The 21,898-nt window shown below is 42.4% G+C and overlaps 1 protein-coding gene across 1 annotated transcript in view; it reads left to right on the top strand.

Annotated features, from left to right (window-relative positions):
- The first annotated feature begins 13,340 nt into the window (after positions 1–13,340).
- esyt1b (extended synaptotagmin-like protein 1b) overlaps positions 13,341–21,898 on the top strand; it is a 41,083-nt gene continuing 32,525 nt past the window's right edge. The window contains exons 1-2 of the mRNA XM_082959229.1: positions 13,341–14,325; positions 15,581–15,622. Of these exons, the coding sequence (XP_082815355.1) occupies positions 13,966–14,325; positions 15,581–15,622 (402 nt within the window). The 5' untranslated portion in view covers positions 13,341–13,965. The remainder of the gene's footprint in view (positions 14,326–15,580; positions 15,623–21,898) is intronic.

The raw sequence follows: 21,898 nt of genomic DNA, 5'->3' as shown, positions 1-21,898 counted from the left end.
CCGCTGTCCACAATCAGCCCGGTACAGTTGAAACCGGGATTCTTCTATGAAGAGCACACTTCTCCAGCATGCCAGTGGCCATCGATGGTGAGCATTTGTCCACTGAATTCGGTTACGACACTGAACTGCAGTCAGGTCAAGACCCTGGTGTGGATGACAAGCATGCAGATGAGCTTCCATGAGACTGTTTCTCACAGTTAGTGCAGAACTTCTTCGGTTGTGTAAACTGACAGTTTCATCAGCTGTCCAGGTGGCTGGTCTCAGACGATCCCCCAGGTAAAGAAGCCAGATGTGGAGGTCCTGGGCTGGCGTGGTTATACATTGTCTGCTGTTCTGAGGCCGGTTGGACGTACTGCCAAATTTTATAAAACGATGTTGGAGGCAGCTTATGGTAGATAAATGAACATTCAATTCTCTGGCAACAACTCTGGTGGACATTCCTGCAGTCAGCATGCCAATTGCACACTCCCTTAAAATTTGATAAATCTGTGGCATTGTGTTGGTGACAAAACTGCACATTTTAGTGGCCTTTTGTTCCCAGCACAAGGTGCACCTGTGTAATATAATGCTGTTTAATCAGCTTCAGTCGGCAGGTTTCCATTGACCCAGGTTTATTCAAGTATGGCTATCTGTAGAGTATGGAAAGCGAATCAGCTAATTGGGCAGATTTGTTGCCACTCCAGCTGATTTTGCGTGGCTGATTGGGCTGCACAACGAGTCGATAATAAGCCGGCAACCAGTGCACCCATTTCCACCCTGCACTAGATAGCACAACCACAAAGTCAAAGTGCCTGCCAGCTAATATGGCGACAGAAGAGGAATATTGGGACGGGGACACAAAGGTGGATTTCTAAGGAGGATTGGAGATGAAAAAAGAGGGAAGAAGAGGGTGGAGTTGAATTTTAGGAAGATGGCAATAAAAATGGAGATTGGGTGACGAAGAAGATTGGTGTCAAGTGCAAAGTGCAAACAGAGTGAGCCGTGTGCCAGACCGACTTCTGGAAGTGAATGAGGGTGAATTAGGTGGGGTGGAAGGTGTGGTGAGGAGCTGGCATTGATGGACATAATGATGAAGAATCTGGTCCAGCAGGAGTGCCATTTTTGGAGAAAGTGGATCCTTGCCTTTTAGCGGATACATTTGTGGTTTCAGGGTCGATGGGAAAGGAGTTGGATGCAGTTCAATCAGTGAAGGTAACCTGTAGTGGACTTGTGATATTTATGTTTCTTCTGGGCCCTCCGTGTCTTGCAACTTGGGTCGGTTTCTTGCTTTGTGCTTAAGAATAGGGCACCATTGAAATAAATTATTTCTGGTGTAGCGTTACGTGTGGAGGTGGAGCAATTTGAAGTTGAAGATTCCTGGTGTTTGACGTTCGCTGTTTGGTGAGATGCAGACCCGGTGGTGAAAGAGGAGTCACTGTCAGTCCTTTTGAGTTTTTACCTGACAAAGTCATGTTAGGATATATCAGGTGTACTGTTAGAGCTTTTGTGCCAAATCCACTGTGCTGTTTCAGGTGTGTAGGTGGGAGATGCCAAGATGTGGGAAGCGTGCAGGATGGCATGGGACAGAGGATTGTGTTGTTTCGGTGGCTAAAATTGTGTGTGTCAATTGTAGGTCTGCCCATGCTGCTGGGAATCGGAAGTGCCCGGTGCGAGAGAGGCAAGTTGAAGTGGCCAGAGTCAGAATGTTACAGAAGGTGTCATATGCTGAGGCAGTGGATGGGTGAGGGATCCGGAGAGGATCCCTATGAGTAGTAGATCTGTGCCAGCACAGGAGGATAGGCCAACGAGTGATATATGTTTCACTAAGATTGGATTTTAGCGTTCATAGAAATGGTTGTCAACTGTACTGCAGAAATGGAATGTAAATCACAGTATATAAATGTGGTGGCAGCTGCAGAGAAGTACTTGGGTATATGAGGTTTGATTTCAGAAGAGTAACAGTTGAGTGGTGGTGTCCCATCCTCTTAGGTCGTTGATATGGTGCAGGAGCAGATGGGGTCAAAGTAGTGGAATGGGGTAGTGGGTTTTTAATGAGTGTAGGGCTGTTGGAAGGGGGCATTATTTTATTTTTCTGTTTTTATGAAATAGTGGTGTGTAGGGTTAGTTGGTGGTGCAATTGTTATTATAATTATATATTCTTTCCTTTCTCCATTTTTGTATCACAAGTGTAACGTGATTGACCACGCACTACCGCACAGTGGGTGGCGGCATGCACAAACAAAATGTGCGAACGCCATGATATCGAAGAAGAAGAAAGTGCCTGCTGACTTGAGATGATTCCACAAAACCAAGTTATGCTTGATCCAAAAATGTGGTCGGAGGCGGTAGGTGGGGGCGGCATGTTCTGTATAAACAAACTTACTTTCTTGACAACTTCCTTCACAATAGCTCTGCTCCGCTAAGAGCAAGAAGTATGAAAGCACTGACATCTACGGAGGCTGCATCACAGTAAATGCTGTATGGCCACTTCAGATTCGGATTGACCATTCAGATCATTTTATGCTTGATGTGACAATGAGATCCAGAGGCTCGCTATGGAGCGTGTGACAATTGCGGAGCCTCTTGAGGTTTGCGGAGGCCAAATCGAGTTCCACCCCGCATCTCTGTGGGCCTCCCAATTGTAGCAATGCAGAGGGCTCCGTATAGCTCCGCATTTACATAATTGGTTACGGTAGGTGGGGGCGGTACATCCTGTAAAAGCAGTGGAGGCTGCTGAGGAGAGGATGGCTCATAATAATGGCTGGAACGGTGCGAATGGAATAGCATCAAACTATATGTTTGATGTATTTGATACTATTCCACTTATTCCCTAACAGAAAGCGCCCCAGGTTAGCGAGTCCTTATTCCCGCACTACACACTCAGTGCCCCCCTGCCAAAAAAAAAGCACCATTCTGCACTAACTGTAATTTTTATTCAGACATTTGGAAAAACACAAATAAACAATCATAACATTTAAAACGATATAAATATAAACATATATATATACAAAGAAATACTCATAAATATCAAAAGAAGTAACAAAGACAAAAATAAACATTTGTGATGATTTGGCACTCCGAGCATCAAAACGTTACCCATCCCCCAACACTGTCAACCAAGAGTCAATACTAAACCAATTCACCTTGGTGGTGTGCAGACTGGTTTTATATTATTCTTCGCGATTTCGCACAAACCAGAAAAAAAATGCAACAATAAGTCTGTGAAACTATATTTTCAAAGTATTATGAATTCATTGAGGGTTATTTGATAGCAATTCGTAGTGTGACTGATTTTACTAATTGCGTTAGTACTGTCCAAAGTTAGAGGTGCGCTATTTGATAGATTCTCCCGCTCCCCCTACCTCGGGCTTCCAGTGGGGAGACCCGAGGTCAACCTAACCCGCCTGTCTAGCTCACAAACTAGAATCAGGACGCCCACTTCGACAAGGTTAATTGACCCACAGTCCCACACGGTGACATGATATCATTGACGTGACGAGCAAATGAGCCATAGGAAACCGATCGCACAAATGTCACCATTCCAAAGAATTGTGCGGGTGCCCCTTGCCACCCCCGGCAAGATGCTGCCCATGTAGTCTATACCTAAATCCGCCACTGTACACACTAGACTACTGCAATACAGTTTCCCCTGCCATAAACCCTCACATTGGTGCCACAAAAGAGAGATGATTATGTGGAGGTTCGCACACAGAAATTCCCAAATGTGTCTTTTAGTTCAGATTATTTGTCTGCAATATGTGATCTTTATGGATTGTGAGGTTTGAATAGTGTGAAGACAATATATTTGGTGAGAATCACAACATAGGGTACAAAATCTATTCTAGCTCTTAAAGGGGCAGTAGCCTGCCTTGGGTGTACAATTTTCAATTACAGTATTATATATTCTGGTGTTATTCTATTGCTATTTATTCTGTTACCAATCAAATGTACATGTTAATAGTAGCTTCTGATTACAATTATTATGTCTCATATTACAACTAAATGCAATCTATTTGCTTCCAAAATGTAAGTAGGTATATCTAGCTGTCCGATAACACATTCTAATTTGAATGGCTTGTCCTGTACTTTGTAAAAACCCAGAGCGCATGTTGGAAAAAGATCTAGCTTCCTTTCTAAACATAGCAATGTGAATGCAAAGAGGACTCGGCCCACAAAATAAGTGAAGTGAACTGGCAAAAGACTTGAGTCCTGAGGGCAGTGTGAATACAAAGAGAACTGAGTTGTTTAGCTTTTTTTTTACCCCGGAGTTCACTTTAAAGAGGACAGATCAGTTATTTTAAAGAGGACTATATGAGAAAACACCCTTAGTGATTCAGGGTTAAACAAACTTTGCTGCCCTGTTTCCAATTGTCCACATGACTGGGAGAACCTATTCAAGTAAGTAAATACATTTTGAAAATGTAAAAAAACGATGTATTATTAGCTAACTAGCTACAGTGGAGGCAAACTCAAATTAGCTGCTAAATGAGCTAGCTAGCTATCTAGCCAACTTCACATTCTAAGTGAATGAAATATCATCATCTACCTAACTTAATATTATCTAGCTATCATAGTGTATTTATCACTGTAAAAAACAAACTCCAAATGCATTTGTAGGTAGCTAGCTAACAGCCATGGAGGAGGGTGAAAGGATAACAGTCCCAACTGTCAAAGTGAGAGAGTAGGCTATTCTGGATAGGGCAGGTACTTTTGTGTAGTTCCTATCCCTAGAAGTGAGGATGGAGATAATAGTAACATAATATTCAGTCCGGTGTAAATTGACTATAATGAAGTCTGTTTCTGTGATGTTTTCTGTCCTCAGATAAAGAGAGCTGCTAAAGCCTGTCTACATATGAAAAGGTTCCAATGAAGAGCAGTGGTTCTCACTCCTGGTCCTGGGGACTCAAAGGGGTGCACATTTTGCCTTAGCACTGCACAGCGGATTCAAATGATCAACTCATCATCAAGCTTGAAGTGGTATTTATGTATTCATTTGTGATGCTATCCTTGTTATGATCCTGTTATTGTCACATGCTACACGTGCACATTTATTTATTTTATTTTTATCTCACCTTTATTTAACCAGGTAGGCAAGTTGAGAACAAGATAAAGCAAAGCAGTTCGACACATACAACAACACAGAGTTACACATGGAGTAAAACAAACATACAGTCAATAATACAGTAGAAAAATAAGTCTATATACAATGTGAGCAAATGAGGTGAGATAAGGGAGGTAAAGGCAAAAAAGGCCATGGTGGCAAAGTAAATACAATATAGCAAGTAAAACACTGGAATGGTAGATTTGTAGTGGAAGAAAGTGCAAAGTAGAAATAGAAATAATGGGGTGCAAAGGAGCAAAATAAATAAATACAGTAGGGGAAGAGGTAGTTGTTTGGGCTAAATTATAGATGGGCTATGTACAGGTGCAGTGATCTGTGAGTTGCTCTGACAGCTGGTGCTTAAAGCTAGTGAGGGAGATAAGTGTTTCCAGTTTCAGAGTTTCACATACAGTGGGCTCCAAAATTACTGGCACCCCTGACTGGCAATGCACAAACAATACTTAAAATAATATAAACAATATAATTATAGAGAGAAACTCAAAATACCAACATGTGAGAAATACTGTACTTTATTAATGTTTCAATGAAACCCACCAAAATCATACAATTATTTAATACAAAATACATTTCACCAAAATCAAGGTTTCATAATGATTGGCACTCCTCACTCAGCACTTAGTGCCACCACCTCTGGCAAGGATAACAGCATGGTCTTTTCCTGTAATGTTTGACAAGGTTAAGGGAACACATTTGGATAGATTTTGGACCATTCCTCTATGCAGATCCTTTCAAGATCCTTCACATTCTTGGGTTTGCGCTTATCAACTGTCCTCTTCAACTCAGCCCACAGGTTTTCGATTGGATTGAGGTCTGGCGACTGAGATGGCCATGGCAGAACATTGATTTTGTTGTCACAGAACCATTTCTGTGTGGATTTTGAGGTATGTTTTGGGTCATTGTCTTGTTGGAAAGTCCACATACGGCCAAGTCCCAGCCTTCTGGCAGAGGCAACCAGATTGTCAGCCAAAATTGACTGGTACTTGGTGGAATTCATTATGCCATCAATCTTAACCAGTGCCTCTGGACCTCTGGAATTAAAACAGCCACAAAACATCACTGACCCACCACCATATTTCACCGTGAGTATGAGGTGCCTCTCCTTGTATGCATCTCTGTTTCGACGCCAAACATGCCAATGCTGTATCTGACCAAAAGGTTACATTTTGGTCTCATCTGACCAGAGCACCTGCGTCCAATCATAATTTAAATGACGTTTGGCAAACTCCAAGCGCTTGCGTCTGTGTCTTGGGGTCATTAAGGGCTTTCTTCTGGCAACCCTTCCAAAGAGCCTGTGGTTGTGGAGGTGGCGTCTGATGGTGCTTTTTTTAAACCTGGTGACCAAGACACCACCAAGGCCTGCAATTCTTTCACAGTGATTCTTGGGGATTTTGTTGCTTCTCTCACGATCCTCCTCCCTATCCTGGGGGGCAAAATGCATTTGCGTCCTCTACCCGTGAGGTTTTCAATGGTTCCATATCTTTTGAATGTTTTAATAATCGCCCTGACAGTGCTCAGTGGTATATTCAATCGTTTGTGGATCTTCTTGTAGCCATTATTAGATGTATGAAGGTCTACGACCATCTGTCTCTTTTGAACTGCCAGTTCTTTTCCTTTCTTCATGGTGTTGGATGACAAAGGGATATTGCATGCCTGTTACCTTATTTTTATACCCTAGTGAAAAAGGAAGTGATGTAATGGCTCAATATACACTGCTCAAAAAAATAAAGGGAACACTAAAATAACACATCCTAGATCTGAATGAATGAAATAATCTTATTACCGTAATTTCCGGACTATTAAGCGCACCTGAATATAAAATATATATTATTTTGAACATAAATAAGCCGCACATGTCTATAAGCCGCAGGTGCCTACCGGTACATTGAAACAAATTAACTTTACACAGGCTTTAACGAAACACGGCTTGTAACAAAAAATAAAAAATTTGCAGTAAGCTTTAGTTGTCTTTTTGCACTTAGTCAATTCCTCACGCTGCTGTTTCCAACGTCTTATCATCGACTAATTAAGACCAAGCTCCCGTGCAGCAATAAATCAATGGAAATCCAATTTATCAACCCATGGAGGTCTGGATTTGGAGTCACACTCAAAATTAAAGTGGCAAACCACACTACAGGCTGATCCAACTTCGATGTAATGTCCTTAAAACAAGTCAAAATGAGGCTCAGTAGTGTGTGTGGCCTCCACGTGCCTGTATGACCTCCCTACAACGACTGGGCATGCTCCTGATGAGATGGCGGATGGTCTCCTGAGGGATCTCCTCCCAGACCTGGACTAAAGCATCCGCCAACTCCTGGACAGTCTGTGGGGCAACGTGGCGTTGGTGGATGGAGCGAGACATGATGTCCCAGATGTGCTCAATTGGATTCAGGTCTGGGGAACGGGCGGGCCAGTCCATAGCATCAATGCCTTCCTCTTGCAGGAACTGCTGACACACTCCAGCCACATGAGGTCTAGCATTGTCTTGCATTAGGAGGAACCCAGGGCCAGCATATGGTCTCACAAGGGGTCTGAGGATCTCATCTCGGTACCTAATGGCAGTCAGGCTACCTCTGGCGAGCACATGGAGGGCTGTGCGGCCCCCCAAAGAAATGCCACCCCACACCATGACTGACCCACCGCCAAACCGGTCATGCTGGAGGATGTTGCAGGCAGCAGAACGTTCTCCACGGCGTCTCCAGACTCTGTCACGTCTGTCACGTGCTCAGTGTGAACCTGCTTTCATCTGTGAAGAGCACAGGGCGCCAGTGGCGAATTTGCCAATCTTGGTGTTATCTGGCAAATGCCAAACATCCTGCACGGTGTTGGGCTGTAAGCACAACCCCCACCATGGAGTCTGTTTCTGACCGTTTGAGCAGACACATGCACATTTGTGGCCTGCTGGAGGTCATTTTGCAGGGATCTGGCAGTGCTCCTCCTGCTCCTCCTTGCACAAAGGCGGAGGTAGCGGTCCTGCTGCTGGGTTGTTGCCCTCCTACGGCCTCCTCCACATCTCCTGATGTACTGGCCTATCTCCTGGTAGCGCCTCCATGCTCTGGACACTACGCTGACAGACACAGCAAACCTTCTTGCCACAGCTCGCATTGATGTGCCATCCTGGATGAGCTGCACTACCTGAGCCACTTGTGTGGGTTGTAGACTCCGTCTCATGCTACCACTAGAGTGAAAGCACCGCCAGCATTCAAAAGTGACCAAAACATCAGCCAGGAAGCATAGGAACTGAGAAGTGGTCTGTGGTCCCCACCTGCAAAACCACTCCTTTATTGGGGGTGTCTTGCTTATTGCCTATAATTTCCACCGGTTGTCTATTCCATTTGCACAACAGCATGTGAAATGTATTGTCAATCAGTGTTGCTTCCTAAGTGGACAGTTTGATTTCACAGAAGTGTGATTGACTTGGAGTTACATTGTGTTGTTTAAGTGTTCCCTTTATTTTTTTTGAGCAGTATACATTTACCATATTACAATGTAGGCTATGTGTTACAGCACTACTTTTGGTGTCCCCCTCAGGAATTGCTCTTGAGAAAATTTCATGTAATTGTCCCCTCCAAAGTTGATATCAGATTTTCGCCCCAGCCTACACACTCATGTATCAATCTGATTGATGGATTGTGTTGTGCGGTAAGCAGGCTCAGGTGTATAACTGTAGCCCCTTCCACCTTCAAAGAATAGGCAAGAGTGACAACCATGGAGAATAGTAAGACACTTCATTATTGCTATATTGTTTGTCCTTGTGTGTCCGTTCATGTTTTTCAGCATAAAGTACTCTGCAGCCACTTAGTGTGGTGTGGACACCAGGTGAGGCCACATGTAACAGTATAGCTTCCGTCCCTCTCCTCACCCCTACCTGGGCTCGAACCAGGGACCCTCTGCACACACCGACAACAGTCACCCTCGAAGCATCGTTACCTATCGCTCCACTTTCACACCAGTTACACAGATTCCTGTTGAACACTGTCTCTTTAACTACCTTATTTTCTCAATAACAGTCTCTCTCCTTCACTTCATCCCTCTCTCCTCTTTTCCCTAAATCCTCTAGCTTATATCAGCTGTGTCGGTGAACCCCTCCCGCATCTGAACTGGCTACATAGAAGGTACAGCATGATCAGAGGTGAGAGGTCAATTGGTCAGGTCAACAGGAAGTATTATTAAATATGCTTTACATTGAAATACAGATAGAGATGCCGTAGTCCCAGATTTAATGATCCAAGGTCAGTTTTACATTTCACCTCCTGATTATTATGATGACTAACAATGTTAGAATAAAAAAATAAACAAGGCTTAAACATGCTATCGCTCTCTCTCCATCTGTCTCTCGTCTGCAGATATGTTTTGATGTGAGAGAGGATGCCAACCCCCAGTCCCATCATCACCACCTCACCCGCTTTTAAGATAACCTTCGGGTCGACTAGAGACACTTATGTAATTGTGATTAACTGGGAGAATATTTGGGTTCCACTGTGATTCATTAATCATATGCTGCCTTCCCTGCTCCTATGTTCTTACCTCTTTCCCTTTCTGTCTTAAACACCTCTCTCGCCACCTCCTTTCTGACCTATGTTTTTATAATGCACAACAGATGTGCATTGAAGTACAGATTGAACTTTTATTTATAATATTACAATTATAATATTTATAATGCTTGTATTTATAACACTTGGATAATGAACTTCTTTCAATAACGCGTTTCACATTCTCTGCTGTTGGAAATTAACTCCCATTTGATGAATACTACACCTATCCTGTTTATCAGATCAATGCAGATGAAGGGCATTAGATATTGAGATGAACCAGTTTGAGTATTTACATGAGGCATAGGAAGTGTAGTGTACTGTTTTTTAAAATGATATTTCTGTATATATGAAATACAAATCAGCCTTTAACTAGTTAAATCCTATTTCTAGTCTTAGTTACAATGTGTAACCATTGATGTCCCAGGACCAAGATTGGTAAACACTTTTGAAGTGTATAGTTGTAATACATACATGCAGACACAGCATCATACAAAGACTGGAATGTGATACTCCTGGTATTGGATATGACTGAAAAATAATCTCAAAGACATTCATACCTGAACTGCACCTTTATTTGCCAAGGTAGAGTACATGATCAGTGAATATATTAAATGTACAGGCTACAATGTGGGGATCTCATGCTATAATAACTACATGTATATACAGTTGAAGTCGGAAGTTTACATACACCTTAGCCAAATACATTAAACTCAGTTTTTCACAATTCCTGACATTTAATCTGAGTAAAAATTCCCTGTTTTAGGTCAGTTAGGATCACCACTTTATTTTAAGAATGTTAAATGTCAGAATAATAGTAAAGTGAAAGTATTATTTCAGCTTTTATTTCTTTCATCACATTCCCAGTGGGTCAGAAGTTTACATACACTCAATTAGTATTTGGTAGAATTGCCTTTAAATTGTTTAACTTTGGTCAAACGTTTCGGGTTGCCTTCCACGAGCTTCCCACAATAAGTTGGGTGAATTTTGGCCCATTCCTCCTGACAGAGCTGGTGTAACTGAGTCAGGTTTATAGGCCTCCTTGCTCGCTCACACTTTTTCAGTTCTGCCCACACATTTTCCATAGGATTGAGGTCAGGGCTTTGTGATGGCCACTCCAAAACGTTGTTGACTTTGTTGTCCTTAAGCCATTTTGCCACAACTTTGGAAGTATGCTTGGGGTCATTGTCCATTTGGAAGACCCATTTGCGACCAAGCTTTAACTTTCTGACTGATGTCTTGAGATGTTGCTTCAATATATCTACATAATTTTCCTCCCTCATGATGCCATCTATTTTGTGAAGTGCACCAGTCCCTCCTGCAGCAAAGCAACCCCACAACTTGATGCTGCCACCCCTGTGCTTCCCGGTTGGGATGGTGTTCTTCGGCTTGCAAGCCTCCTCCTTTTTCCTCCAAACGTAACGATGGTCATTATGGCCAAACAGTTCTATTTTGTTTCATCAGACCAGAAGACATTTCTCCAAAAAGTACAATCTTTATCCCCATGTGCAGTTGCAAACCGTAGTCTGGCTTTTTTATGGCGGTTTTGGAGCAAGGGTTTCTTCCTTGCTGAGCGGCCTTTCAGGTTATGTCGATATAGGACTCGTTTTACTGTGAAAATAGATACTTTGTACCTGCTTCCTCCAGAATCTTCACAAGGTCCTTTGCTGTTGTTCTGGGATTGATTTGCACTTCTCGCACCAAAGTACGTTCATCTCTAGGAGACAGAACGCGTCTCCTTCCTGAGCGGTAGGACGGCTGCATGGTCCCATGGTGTTTATACTTGCGTACTATTGTTTGTACAGATGAACGTGGTACCTTCAGGCTTTTGGAAATTGCTCCCAAGGATGAACCAGACTTGTGGAGGTCTCCAAAAAAATTTCTGAGGTCTTGGCTGATTTCTTTAGTTTTTCCCATGATGTCAAGCAAAGACGCACTGAGTTTGAAGGTAGATCTTGAAATACATCCACAGGTACACCACCAATTGACTCAAATTATGTCAATTAGCCTAGCAGAATCTTCTAAAGCATGACATAATTTTCTGGAATTTTCCAAGCTGTTTAATGGCACAGTCAACTTAGTGTATGTAAACTTCTGACACACTGGAATTGTTTTACTCTACATTAACTAACATTCCTGTCAACTGTCAATTTTTTGCATGATTCGTTATGACGTTATAATAACTTACATTTTATATTTTTCACCGCCTCCCACGCCACCTTTGCACCGCCCAAAGATCCCCCGCCCTCTCCGCTTCTCACTGCTTCTTACCGTTTTTCTTCCATTGAAATTAATGTGAAGCGGTTTTTCAGTACGGAGCGAAATGGCCCCTGCAAGCCTTCGGAGGCTCCGCAATTGTGTCACACCCTCAGTATGGTTAGTAAGTGATAAGCAGTAATGGGCAGTCACAACCATCAGGGGTCTTTTATAATTTTTTTATTCTGTGTTACAGCATTCAACCCACAAAATGCACAGTGAATGTTATATTTAAAAAAATATATCGAAAACGAAAAAAACATGATTATTTTTAAAATTACCGAAACGAACCATGCTAAAAAAGCACTAATCACTCAGCACTAAAACGCCGCTAAGGGTGGCAGAGTTTTGTCAAGAAGGGAAACAGCTTTTGTCAAAATGGACTTTCCGTAGCACTAGCAGGTTATGATAATTAACGTAGTAAGTTAGGATAATTAGGTTACGGTTAGGTGTTACGTACCCCAGCAAGAAAACCAAAAATGTTGCTCAAACAGAGGGGGGAACTAACAGGTGGGATTTTAGGAGGGGTTCTGAAAGTTGACTGGCAACAACAACTGGGACCTAAGACACCCACCATGAGCACCCACTAAATTTGCCCAAGAAGAGCCAAACAAAATAAAAACCCACACCAAACTTAAAGACAGGAAGCAAAACATAAAAATGAGGTAAATCAGATAAAGGATTGTTTTTTAGAAATTAAATAGGGAAAGCCAACCAAAGGTATTAACCCTCCACATCTCTCAAGCCAACTGGGGCACTGACTAAAGAGGCGCCCAGTGTGCTAACGTCCAACCTCGAAATATAAACGGAAAAACCAAAGCCTTTAAAAGTTAGGAAAAGGGTTAGGGTTAGCTAAAATGCAATAAATAAATAGTCTGACATCAATTTGACAAAAGCTGTACCATCTAGCCATGACCCTGGTACAGGCTTTAGGGGGGATTGCATTGGCGACCTGTCATTCAGGGCAGGTAGAGCAGTTTGCAAACAATGTAAAAGAATATATGAAAAAATAAAGCTGCATACAAACATGATCTATTTTTTTGCTTTCTTGAGAACGGCGGCTCCAAAATGCAGGTGTTTGCCCCACTAAGGTGTACTAAAATCGCCACTGGGGGATTGGGAAAGAATAGGAGCTCTGCAAGTGTAAAATAAACAGAGGTGCATGGGTTATAGTCTGTGAATTTCTTTTCTGTATTGACTATATGGGTAATTTTGGGTACAACTCTGAAAAACATAATGAATAGGCCTAGGCCTACTGCATGTTTTGGGGGGGATCCAATGTGTTAATTTCCCCCGCAGCTGTGCCTTTCCGTCTCTCAAACCGAAATAGACGCCTGGGGTGGGAGGATTTTTCATAGACATTTTTACAGATTCGATCAATTTAATACTGCTTTCGCGGCACTTCCGCACGCAGTGACAGTTCGCTTCAGTTTTTCCGCAACCCTAACCTTTAGTTGCCAACTATCGACCCATGACAAGTCAAGCATGCGAAGTCAGGAATGAGTCAAATAATTCGACTGCAGTTTTTATCTTCGGTCCTTGCTAACTGGGATCCTTAAGACGTCGAACTCTGACGTCACCCCATTGAAATATACATTTTAACTGGTAATAGTTTCATGGTTAAGGGAAGGGACGTCCGAAGAATCCCAGATAGCACTAATCATTTTCATTTTATGGGCTGGGCGTATTTCGGTTCTGCTAACGGCACAGGCTAGATTCTAGAACACAGCCCTAGCCTAGTCTAGTGTGTTCATATTTTTTTCCTTCTTGAAAGACAACACATGGAGGAGTAGCTAGCTACGTATTGAAATGTGTTATTGTACTTTTTTAGTAAATGGCTTATGAAGTTGTGTACTCAACGTTTAATGCCACGCATTGTCTAAATTTGGCAGTACCCGTACAGTACCCGCTAAGAAGACTGGCTGGATTATGAACATATAGAGATGCAGTTTTAAAATCAACTAGATACCTAGCCTATTCGTCAGTACTGAGTTGTAGCCTACATTAGATAGCAGTCTGTTGAAAAGTAGACATTGAAGAACTTGCGCTAGCTTACATTTTCTGTCAGAAAACGCCACAATGCAAAATCCGGACTCGGGGCAGGGAGAATCCACCAAGGACGCATCTGGGTCGGCCCATTCCGAAAAGAATACACCGAATAGCATAGAAATTGAAACCACCAAATCACAAGGTGTTGACGCTGTATCGGTTCTTTGGACATTCGGCAAGTGCCTAGGTGCCTTGCTTCCCGTTTATCTGGCAGGGTACTACCGGGTTAGCACCAGTCTGTTGGTGTTCGGGCTCATGGTCTACACGGGATGGAAGCACTCACGCGAGGCAAAAGAAGCTCGTCTGCGGTCCGCCATTCATCACAATGACAACGAACAACAATATACAGACATGAAACTGTTCAAAAGTAAAAAGGATCTCCCTGCTTGGGTAAGATAACTTTGATAACCATTGGTCACTGATAAGGTGCTCCATTATCTATGTTTAACGTGGTCCCCTCCCCCCCCATCAGATGCCACAAGTCGACCTCCTCCTCCTAGCTAGGTCTATGGTCCTAGCGAGCCAGTCTGTTCCACACAGAAAATATCAAAGGACCAAATATATCCTCGCAAATGTATCCTAAACCATAGCTAGTTTGATCGAAATGATTACTGTGCACTAGGAAACATTAACATCATTTTAACAATGTTATTATACAGTTATTACATCTACATGCTAAAATCCCTGGCTCTAACTGCCTCCAATATTTGTATAGCTGGTATACTGTATGCAGGCCCTATGCCATCATCCCCATGCAGCTGAGCTGAGACAGAATTGATTTTTCTTCTCGTATACAAAGGTGCCTGTAAAGTAATAATCTGAAGCACTCAGACCATCGATGCCTAGGTATAGAGGCCATTTGAGATGTACTGATTGAGGCGTGGTCTTTTGATGCTGTCTCTTTTTCTCTACAGTGTTTCTCTCTATTCTCTCTAGTTTAATTCTCTTCCTTTCTCTCTCTCTCCCTCCCTATGTATGATTCCTCCGCCTCCTCAGCTTCTTCTATATTAGGCAATTCTCAATATGTCTTCCCTCGAGACTAAGAGGGAAAAAAGGAGGGAGTGAGTCAGAGAATGAGTCTATTTCAGAATAACAGATAAGGGGAATAAACATGCTTTCCCAACTACTGGTCACAACATAACCTTTAGCACTTAGTCTGTTTGGGGTGTCAAATCTGTTTGGGGTGAAGAATGGTGTTTGTTTACACTATAATCAGTGCTTGACTGAAATAGGTTCCGGTACTCATTTTGTGTGCCAGTACTGTTTATATTTAGGTGCAGGAGCTCCACAATACTTTTGAGTTAATATTCTATAAGAGGAACAGTAGCTCAAGCGGTAGAACATTTGAGGTGCCTGTACTCAGCTCCGGTGAGCTCCTGCCCAAGTCAAGCACTGACTATAAGGGAGTTGTGTTTAGTGCCAAAAGAAGGCATTGAGATGATGGTGCACTTATGTCTTTCTCACCCACTTCCTGTCCCTCGGATGTAGACAGTTTCCGTTGTGGCATTCACTAACAACACCGACAAAGCACTGGGAAAAGCTAGTCCGATAACCCTAGCTATACAACTCATTATGTACATGATAAGACAACTCTTGTATTCCTCCTAAATCTGTGACTGATTTATTTATTTATAATTCCTCACAGGTCAACTTCCCAGATGTGGAAAAGGTGGAATGGCTCAATAAGGTACTGCGACATTACCTCCCTACATCAGTTTTCATCTGGTAACCTCTCCGCTTACAAATGCCTGCCCTTTAGAGAGTGCAAAGAGAAACCCTATTCATCATTCTCCCATTAAACACACAGCAAACACACATGCCTATCGCTGTCTCTGTGAGCCAGCTGCTATGTTGATAGACAGATGGTGGGGCATGGTAGCTGAGCGATTAGTGCTGCTGCTGCTACACTGCTATGTTACAGCAGGGACGCCCACCCCAGTAGCCTCGCCACTGTGTCTGGGCTGTAGGCAGCTTTCTCCCCTCCTACAGTAGAGAGCAGAGCAGGCCCATTGCCAGGCCACTCTGTCAACCTTTCCATATTAGTGCTGCCTGACTCACAGGAAGAGGGAGGGGCCAACTAAACCCCTAAAATCCAATCAAATGGCAACAATTGTCCCTTCTTCCCCAACCTCTTTCACTCCGTCTCTTCCAGCCCTGTAAATTATTGTAATTATTTTTAAATTGAACCTTTTTTTTAACTAGGCAAGTCAGTTACAATGACTGCCTACCCATTGTAGCGGCCCAGCCTGCAAACCAGGCTGGGCCTGTGTTCTAAGTATAGGCCTCAGCCAAGACTGAAATTATGATTTTCGCTACAATGGGAACACGAGGTCCGAGCACAGCTATCTCTTAGACAAAGCAGATATTTGAGTTGGATTTTCCTACAGGGGCATCAGCAGACTCTAGGTGCCATTGCCCAGAAACCCTTGCTGTTCATGTTGCTGATGACTCACTCTAGATTTACCAGACTGGACCCAGATGTAATTTCTTTCTATAGCACGCATCTACAGTATACAGTGCATTCGGAAAGTATTCAGACCCCTTCAAGTTTTCCTCATTTTGTTACATTACAGCCTTATTCTAAAATTGATTAAATTATGATTTTTCCTCAATCTACACATAATACCCCATAATGACAAAGCAAAAACACATTTTTGCAAATGTATTACAAATAAAAAACAGGTACTTTACATAAGTATTTACATAAGTATTTACATAAGTATTCAGACCCTTGCTCTGAGACTTGAAATTGAGTTTAGGATGCACATCCTGTTTCCATTGATCATTCTTGAGATGTCCACCAGTGGTAAATTCAATTTATTGGAAATGATTTGGAAAGGCACACCTGTCTATTTAAGGTCCCACAGTTGACAGTGCATGTCAGAGCAAAAACCAAGCCACGAGGTTGAAGGAATTGTCTGTAGAGCTCCGATACAGAATTGTGTTGAGGCAAAGATTTGGGGAAGGGTACCAAAATAAATTTTGCAGCATTGAAGGTCCCCAAGAACACAGTGGCCTCCATCATTCTTAAATGGACGTTTGGAACCACCAAGACTCTTCCTAGAGCTGGGTGCCTGGACAAACTGAGCAATCGGGGGTGAAGGGCCTTGGTCAGGGAGGTGACCAAGAACCCGATGGTCACTCTGACAGAGCTCCAGAGTTCCTCTGTGGAGATTGGAGAACCTTCCAGAAGGACAACTATCTCTGCAGCGCTCAACCAAATCAGGCCTTTATGGTAAAGTGGCCAGACGGAAGCCACTTCTCAGTAAAAGGCACGTGAAAGCCCGCTTGGAGTTTGCCAAAAGGCACCTAAAGGACTCAGACCACAATAAATACGATTCTGTGGTCTGATGAAACCAAGATTGAACTTTTTGGCCTTAATGCCAAGTGTCATGTCTGGAGAAAACCTGACACCATCCCTATGGTGAAGCATGATTTTGGCAACATCATGCTGAGGGTATGTTTTTCAGTGGCAGGAACTGGGAGACTAGTCAGGATCGAGGGAAAGATGAACAGAGCAAAGTACAGGGAGATCCTTGATGAAAACCTGCTCAGGACCTCAGACTGGGGTGAAGGTTCACCTTCCCACAGGACAATGACCCTAAACACACAGCCAAGACAATGCAGGAGTAGCTTCAGGACAAGTTTCTGAATGTCCTTGAGTGGCCAAGCCAGAGCCCGGACTTGAACCCGATCTAACATCTCTGGAGAGACCTGAAAATAGCTGTGCAGCGACGCTCCCCATTCACCCTCCCTATCCAGCTTGAGAGGATCAGCAGAGAAGAATGGGAGAAACTCCCCAAATACAGGTGTGCCAAGCTTATAGCATTATTCGGGGCTGCAGGTAGCCTAGTGGTTAGAGCATTGGGCCACTAACTGAAAGGTCGCTAGATCGAATCCCCGAGCTGAGGTAGAAGTTTGTCGTTTTGGCCCTGAACAAGGCAGTTAACCCACTGTTCCTAGGCCGTCATTGTAAATAAGAATTTGTTCTTAACTGACTTGCCTAGTTAAATAAAATAAAAATATATATACCGTAATTTCCGGACTATTGAGCGCACCTGAATATAAGCCGCACCCACTGAATAAAAAATAAAATAAAATGTTTGAACATAAGTAAGCCGCACATGTCTATAAGCCGCAGGTGCCTACCGGTACATTGAAACAAATGAACTTTACACAGGCTTTAACGAAACACGGCTTGTAACAAAAATAAATAGCCTTTAACGAAACACGGCTTGTAACAAAAATAAAAAATTAGCAGTAAGCTTTAGTTGTCTTTTTGTACTGAGTCAATTCCTCACGCTGCTGTTTCCAACGTCTTATCATCGACTCATTAAGACCAAGCTCCTGTGCAGCAGCTCTATTTCCTTTTCCAACAGCCAGATCAATCGCCTTCAACTTGAAAGCTGCATCATATGCATTTCTCCGTGTCTTTGACATGATGAGGGTGACAAAATGACTACCGTAATCAGAATGATGGGAAGTTTGAGAGCGCTCGATTTAATCTAAACAGTAAACTAAAAAGTTGTTTGACCTTAACCCGTTCGGCAATTTCATTGGTCTAATGAAAGCTTCATGCCGGCAAAAAACTGAGCACGTCACAGAATGTGTTTTTTTGGAGAAAAAAAATTGAAAGCGGGAAAAATCCATATATTAGCCGTGTCATTGTTTAAGCCGCGAGGTTCAAAGCGTGGGAAAAAAGTTGCGGCTTATAGTCCGGAAATTACGGTACCCAAAAAGACTTGAGGCTGTAATAGCTGCCAAAGGTGCTTCAACAAAGTACTGAGTGAAGGGTCAGAACACTTATGGAAATGTGATATTTCTGTAATTTTATTTTTTATATATTTGCAAAAATGTCTAAAAAACTGTTTTTGCTTTGACATTATGGGGTATTGTGTGTATGTTGATGAGGGGAAAAAACGATTGAATCAATTTTACAATAAGACTGTAACATAGAAAAATGTGGAAAAAGTCAATGTGTCTGAGTTCTTTCCGAATGCATTATATATTCACTGCCAGGGAGGGAGTCTGGTCCTGCTTTTAAACAAACGTGAAACCCCCCTAGAACTGGACAGAGATCAAATGTGAGGCGGCCTACGAGAATTGGTCTGATGTCGTGCAAATTCATTGTTGGGAAAAAGACAAAATGCAACAAAAATATTTGTTGTGGAAATTGAGATTTTGGTTGTTTTGGATACTTTAAACCATTTATTTTATTGGAATGTAAAAAATATTGTATGATTATTTAAGGAAAATAGTTAATTTACAAGTTGTTGTTTTTATGTTAGATAGCATGCCCAACGTGAAAACGCTAGTGCTAACTTCCCAAACCTGAGAGTGTTACTGTCACGTCCTGACCAGTTAAGGGTTATTTGTTGTTGGAGTTTGGTCAGGATGTGGCAGAGGGTATTTGTTTTATATGGTTTGGGGTGGTGGTGTAGGCAGTAGGTCGTTTTATTTATGTATTCCGGGGGTTTTGGGCACTGCTCTGTGTTTATGTATTTCTAGGTTTAGTTAGTTAGTTGTGGGTATAGGTTCTAGGTTTGTTTTCTATGTAGAGTTAATTGGGATTGGACTCCCAATTGAAGGCAGGTGTGTTGAGTTGCCTTTGATTGGGAGTCCTATATTAGTAGGGTGTGTTTGTTTGTGGGTAATTGTTTGTGAGCATTGCTTGTTTAGCCTGCCACACTGTTTGGTCGTGAGTATCGTTTATTGTTTGTTTTTTCTGTGGATGCTTTACGTATTTCATTAAAAGAATGAGTATCCACATTCCCGCAGCAGTTTGGTCAATTCAACAACGCACCTTTTGTGACAGTTACAGCTGAGTTGACCAATTCAAAATAACATGCTACAGAGAAATTCAATCAGGCTGGTTTAGATACAGAATAATTAGCTAGCTAATTAGTAATGTAGTATAACGTTGTAATTTACAATCAACAATGTAGTTATGAATTTTCATTTGTCTATAATTAGCCGTACGCCAGTGCTAACGTTCATAAGAGGTTCACACTTTCTTCCGATGTTGCTTGATCAGTGTGTAGGCCTATTAGCTGACCAAAATGACAAAGTGATCAAAATATATTTACAGTATTGCAGCAGTTTTAGCCATTCAGAATTATTTAGATTTTAGGTAGCAAAGCAAACTAATCAATATCCTATCTTAAACTTGGAAGCGAGAGGCATCTTGCTGTCATTCGTTAGCTGTGTCATTTTGAGCTGCATCCCATTTCTTGCTAGCCCTGGCCACTCCCCTCAAAGATGTACAACTTTTGGATAGGTGTAGATTAATTATCTACCACTACAGTTACACCAATCCACTGCTTTTAATCTTTGAAGGTGTGTGAATGAGTGCACAGGTGAGACAGAGTGCAAATTGGGATTGTGCTCCTGTCATCCTAGTAATAGCACACATCCGCAGTCTTTCTGTTTTCTACCCTGAACAAAAATATAAACGCACCATGTAAAGTGCTGCTCCCATGTCTCATGAGCTGAAATAAAAGATCCCAGGATTTTTCCATACACACAAATGCTGATGTCTTGTCAAGATAATCCATCCACCTGACAGATGTGGCATATCAAGAAGCTGATTAAACATCATGATCATTACACAGGAGCACCTTGCACTGGGACACTAAAAGGCTACAATGTCTCAAGTTTTCAGGGAGCATGCAATTGGCATGCTGACTGCAGGCTTGTCACGAAGAGCTGTTTCCAGAGAGTTGAATGTTAATTTCACAACCATAAGCCAACGTCGTTTTAGAGAATTTGGCAGTACGTCCAACCGACCTCACAACCGCAGACTACATGTAACCATGCCAGGCCAGGACCTACACATCAGGCTTCTTCACCTGCAGGATCGTCTGAGACCAGCCACTCGGACAGCTGATGAAACTAAGGAGTTTTTCTCTGTAATAAAGCCCCATTGTGGGGAAAAACTAATTTTGATTGGCTGGGCCTGGCTCCCTAGTGGTTGGGCCTGTCTCCCAAGTGGCTGCACCCCTGCCTAATCATGTGAAATCCATAGATTAGGGCCTAATACATTTATTTCAATTGACTGATTTCCTTATATAAACTGTAACTCAGCAAAATCGTTGCATGTTGCGTTTATTTTTGTTCAGTATCATTAGTTAATCATCATTGAAGCTGACAGCTGACTTCTAAGATAAATAGCAACCTTGCTTGTTGTTTGATTTAGCTAATTAGTTATAATTACTTTGAGCGAAACTGCCAGTATGCTCTGAATTCCCGGAAATCAATGATTATTTTACGAGTGGTCCCAACGATCTTCTGTCACCTCATGAATGGAGAGCTGAGAGCATCTTCAATGAGGAGCAAGCAAGGTATGTTAAGCTTTCTAGACTTCATAACTATCATGCCTCCACTACCTGCATCTACTTTGTATTTGTTTAAGTTAGGCTGTAGCCAATGTTGGTAGAGAGTGACAGTACTATTGAAGACAAGCTGATATAGCTAACTTTAGCCTAAATGTTTCACTGACTATTTCACTAACCATGGTATTTTTCATCCCTGTAGCCCACAAAACATGTTAGCTAGCTAACAAGTTCATGTTAATTCATGGAGATATAGGAATAGAGATAAGAGACACACAAAGGTTTGAAAAGGAAGAGAGCCCCTTTGTGTGTGTTTGTGTTAACTTTTGGGTCTCCATGACAATTTACTGTATTGTGGACCCAAATAAATAAGACTGATGAAGCACTGAAACATGCTTTTCTCCCCCTCAGGGTAAAATGGTGAAGGGAATGGGCAGGCTCATGGATCTGGTGGCCAGCGCTGGTCCAAGGTGGTCGCCACCATGGAGCACTTAACTAAGATAAGAATGATGACCTAGTAGTTTGTGTTTGTTCGAGATATCTTTGTTAGTTTGCCAGAGAGTCAAATTCATTCATATCATTATGATTTAAATCCTTCTTGCCCACTGCCATCCAGGTCTTCAACAACACCA

The sequence above is a fragment of the Salmo salar genome, chromosome 12, assembly GCF_965601325.2.
Source record: "Salmo salar chromosome 12, fSalSal1, whole genome shotgun sequence".
In the NCBI taxonomy this organism is placed as follows: Eukaryota; Metazoa; Chordata; class Actinopteri; order Salmoniformes; family Salmonidae; genus Salmo; species Salmo salar.
The sequence above is the reverse complement of the archived record's forward strand: the minus strand, read 5'-3'. Positions and strand labels throughout refer to the sequence as shown.